This window comes from Lygodium microphyllum, chromosome 27 (genome assembly GCF_053477565.2).
Source record: "Lygodium microphyllum isolate KBCC chromosome 27, Lygodium_microphyllum_v1.1.10, whole genome shotgun sequence".
Lineage (NCBI taxonomy): Eukaryota > Viridiplantae > Streptophyta > Polypodiopsida > Schizaeales > Lygodiaceae > Lygodium > Lygodium microphyllum.
In genome coordinates, this window is record NC_141161.1 from 54,657,121 (window position 1) to 54,661,317 (window position 4,197).

The 4,197-nt window shown below is 39.1% G+C and overlaps 1 protein-coding gene across 1 annotated transcript; it reads left to right on the forward strand.

The window, feature by feature from the left end:
• The first annotated feature begins 1,304 nt into the window (after positions 1-1,304).
• Positions 1,305-3,285, forward strand: LOC148012336 (heavy metal-associated isoprenylated plant protein 44-like). The gene is made up of 3 exons (XM_087669548.1): positions 1,305-1,481; positions 1,815-1,893; positions 2,077-3,285. The coding sequence occupies exons 1-3, from the start codon at positions 1,476-1,478 to the stop codon at positions 2,385-2,387; spliced, it is 396 nt and encodes a 131-aa protein (XP_087525674.1). The 5' UTR covers positions 1,305-1,475; the 3' UTR covers positions 2,388-3,285.
• The last annotated feature ends 912 nt before the right edge of the window (positions 3,286-4,197 follow it).

Consider the following 4,197-nt stretch of genomic DNA (forward strand, 5'->3'; position numbering starts at 1 on the left):
AGAAGAAAACTTTGGTTACTTTATGCTTACACTCATCAATCTCCATGACTTTGAATTGATGACAAGAACATTGTTTTCATACATTGATGTGTTGAATTAGGTGTGCTACTTTCATAGTTTTGAAAATTTAAATAGTTAATCATAAATCCTTTTGTAGGGATGTGGCATTGGAATAATGTAGAAGGAACCCATTAGGCAAGGATAACTTCATCTCTCTCTCTTTTTTAAAAATCTATCATTGTGGGCTTACAAAGCATGCAAAACTTTTCACCTAAGTTTGTAAACTTTGGATTGGTTAGAATAAGGAGAAGCTTTGTAAAGTTTCAACAAAACAACTTTTGAACATATGAATCTTTTTAGAAAACTAAACCATTTGAGATGTTCTAGTTCTCCCCTTCTTATTAGCATTTTTCTATGTCAATTCAATCACGAACATGTATCATTAATATAAGCTTCAATAGTAATTATGTCAAGGGGGTTCACTTTTCAAACAAAATTATTCATTCTTGCTAATAAGGGTTTGGATGGAAAACTCATATATTTTTAAAGGAAAAGTTTATTCAAATCATTGAAGGAAAATGTGCAACCATAGTTGTAGCCTAGAGGGCATTCTACTGATGCACAAGGCTTCCTATGTATGTGTCTCTTTTGTACAATTTGCTATGCTTTAGATAGACATTACCTTTGTGTGAGATGTAAGCAGCATTTAATTTGAAATTTAGTATTAAAACATAGGCAACTATGACAAAAGAAGTGCTCAAAGATTGAGCTTTGATGTAAACATGATGTAAACCAAGTTCGCAAAATCTTTGAAAGGAACCTTGAAAATATGAAGAAGTTCCGAAGATCTTAAATTTCAAAGGGTTTAGCTATGAAGATTGGAGATTCTTGTGATTTCATCCAAAATTTCCAATCCATAATTTTAAATGGAAGGGTTTTGTACTTGTTGAAAGGTTGCATATGTGCTACGGCAAATGGTTTGGGCTTACTAATTGTTTAAAGCAACAACTGGCGTACAATATCATTGACCGTACCTGGTGGGATATTTTGCTCTTCGTCATGCAGGTTCTGTGCCACGCAGTTAGACGGGAAAGCAATATACCAAGGCAAAGTCCCCTTAGTCCCTTTCACGTCTCTGTCCCTCTGAGCTCGTGCCTGGACTTCATACACACAAGCAATCCAGCTGGATGCCCTGAGCTAGCGATGAACATTTCAATATATGAAGCTGTAGATCGACAGCAATCAACTCTGAGTAGATAATTACTCAAACGAGGGTATATATAATACTCTATTGACGAGTAACAGCTCGCACAATTTATAAAGAGCAGGCTCTTGTAAGAGAATTCTCCCGCAGAAGCAACAACCCAGCCGAGTCTAGTACTCTCACCCTTATTATTCATCTCTACAGCTTCATAAGTCTTTAAGTACCCCTTAACTTCAAGTACCCCTTAAGTACGATCTGCGAGACTACTTCCATGGAGGTAAGACGCATATATTCAGCTACTAGTTACACGATTAATTTATCGCGGTTACATACATATTGTGTCTTCTGATCATCATTACAATCACTCATTTAATCTGCTTCCGATGTTGGTTACATGTTTACTGCATATGCATGGCTCGGCTGAATCTATTGTATTTCAGTTAATCAGCTACTAATTACATGATTAATTTATCTCGAATACATACGTAGTGATCTCCTGATCATCATTACAATTATTCACTTATTCTGCTTTCGATGTTGGTTACATGTTTACTGCATACGCCTGGCTCGGCTTAATCCGTGGGTTGATTTCTCGCATGGCCTGTGGCAGGATGTAATTGAGCTGCGGGTGAGGATGGACTGCAATGGGTGCGAGAAGAAGGTGAGGGACGCGATCTCGAAACTGAAAGGCAAGTAGCAACTAGCTTACAGGCAATAATCACAGCACACTAGAGACACACTAACCCTTGATGATGATGAGATTAGAATTACTGTGGTATAGTGATGATGATCAAATGAGATGTGCAATCAATTTTACATGTGCGAGAGTAGTACTGGACTAGTTACTAACTATATTTACTGGGCGATGGCAGGGGTGGAGTCGGTGACGGTGGACCGGAAAGCCGGAAAGGTGGTGGTGACGGGGTGGGTGGAGAGGAAGAAGGTGCTGAAGGCGGTGAGGGAAGGGGCGGGCAAGAGCGCGGAGCTGGTGATGCCGACCTCAATCGCGGGCTACAACCCTTACTTGAAGGAGTCGGACAAGTTCGAGAAGAGCTACAACTACAAGAAGCACGGCTACAACGTCCTCCCCAACCCCATCAAGAACCCCTCCTCCCTCATCCTCAAAGACGGCCTCGCCGTTGCCTTCAGCGACGACAACGCCAACGGCTGCACCATCATGTAGGAGTATACGCACTGTATTCGAAGCCGCCGCCGCGCCCCCCGCCCCCCCGAGCTCCCCGGGCCCCCGCGCGGTTCTCTCTCTCGTACAGTCCCCACTGCTGATTGAATCATATCACTCTCGTATTAATCGTCCAGTTCACAACAGATACTTACCCTCATGTGAATTGACACTGCCCATTGAATCATATCACTCGTTCTAATCGTCCAATTCACAATAGATACATACCCTCAATATGTGAATTGACACTTAGATCCTTGCATGCTCGCTCGCTCTCTCTCTCTCTCTCTCTCCATCCATTAGAACCATATCACTCCCATTAATCGTCCAATTCACAACAGATACTTAGCCTCCTTGCTTATAGAAGGCCTTCGCTCACGTTCCCACCATTACTACCCAGAGTACCACCACCACCACCACCACCACCACCACCACCTCCTCCTCCTCCTCCTCTCTCTCTCTCTCTCTCTCACACACACACACACTCTCTCTCTCTCTCTCTCTCATAGTCGCCATTGAATCATATCGCTCCTATTAATCACCTAATTTATTCACAATACATAACCTCCTTGCTCATATAAGCCTTCACTCCTATTGCCCATTACCTTGCCTTATGCATCAATCTACCCTTACAAATGGTATGTGTAGCATTAATTATATACTAGAGAGCCTCAACCACACCCCAAGTCTTATACAACAATCTTTCCCTACAAATGATACATGTAGTGGCAGTTGTATGATAGACAACCTTGACAACAACCTAATGATGTTTACCTTCTTTGAGTGACAAGTTGTGTTTGCCAAACATGAAGACCCATGGCAAGCTGTGAGAGCCTTCAATTTACAATCATCCATCTTATGCTACTCACAAACAATACCATAATAGAAGATATTATCACTATTTATTGAGATATTTAAGTGTGTTACCAAGAATTATCAAAATTTGTGTACAAATTAGTATGACATATTAAGTCTAGTAGTTAACAAATTTTATACACTACAAGGATGATTTTCTGTAATGTAACAAAAATATAATTTAAGATGCTAAAATATGTGGTCCAAAATAGAAAGACATGTATACAAAAAATCTAAGGTATTCCTTTACTTACACAAACTTTCCATAGCGCTACAGCTATCATTATGATTTATACAATATGTTAAGTAGCTTTGACACTTATCTAGATAGTCTGGTGAAAGTTAAAAAGCATAAGGATAGCAAAACATGTTTTTGTGTTTGAAACCACAATATTAGATAAGGTTAGTCTCGGGGGGTTCACTATATATATATTTTCTATATAACGTGCGTTCATGGTCTATTTATAAATATCCTAATCCGTGAATTTTTCTTGAATAAAACACAACCCTTTTCTATTCAATCTATAAGTAACCCCTTTATATGACACCTATATGACACCCTTCTGTATGTAAAAAATGTATAAATTTGGTGTTTTAAAAATCCCTTATTTTGAACTCACGTTATATATATATATATATTCATGAGGGACCCCCCGGAGAGGTTAGTGCACTAATGAGAAATTTCCTATGTCAAGGATGTTTCAACAACTTAAAGGAATGTGGTGCGAGTTGAAGAGGAGGATAATAGTAAAACAAATTTTCTTTTTCCAAGAGCCATGGATAAGGCTACATTGAGTCATCCAAACAACTCAGTCATTTTATGCCTTAGAGATTAATGTTATCAAAATAAAAAATAAGAAGTTGCAACAAGATAACATCATTCAGATAAGCTAGACATGATGAATTGCAAGTACTCGTGTCTTTTTGTTTGACCAATCCGAAAAACCCATCATTTGAA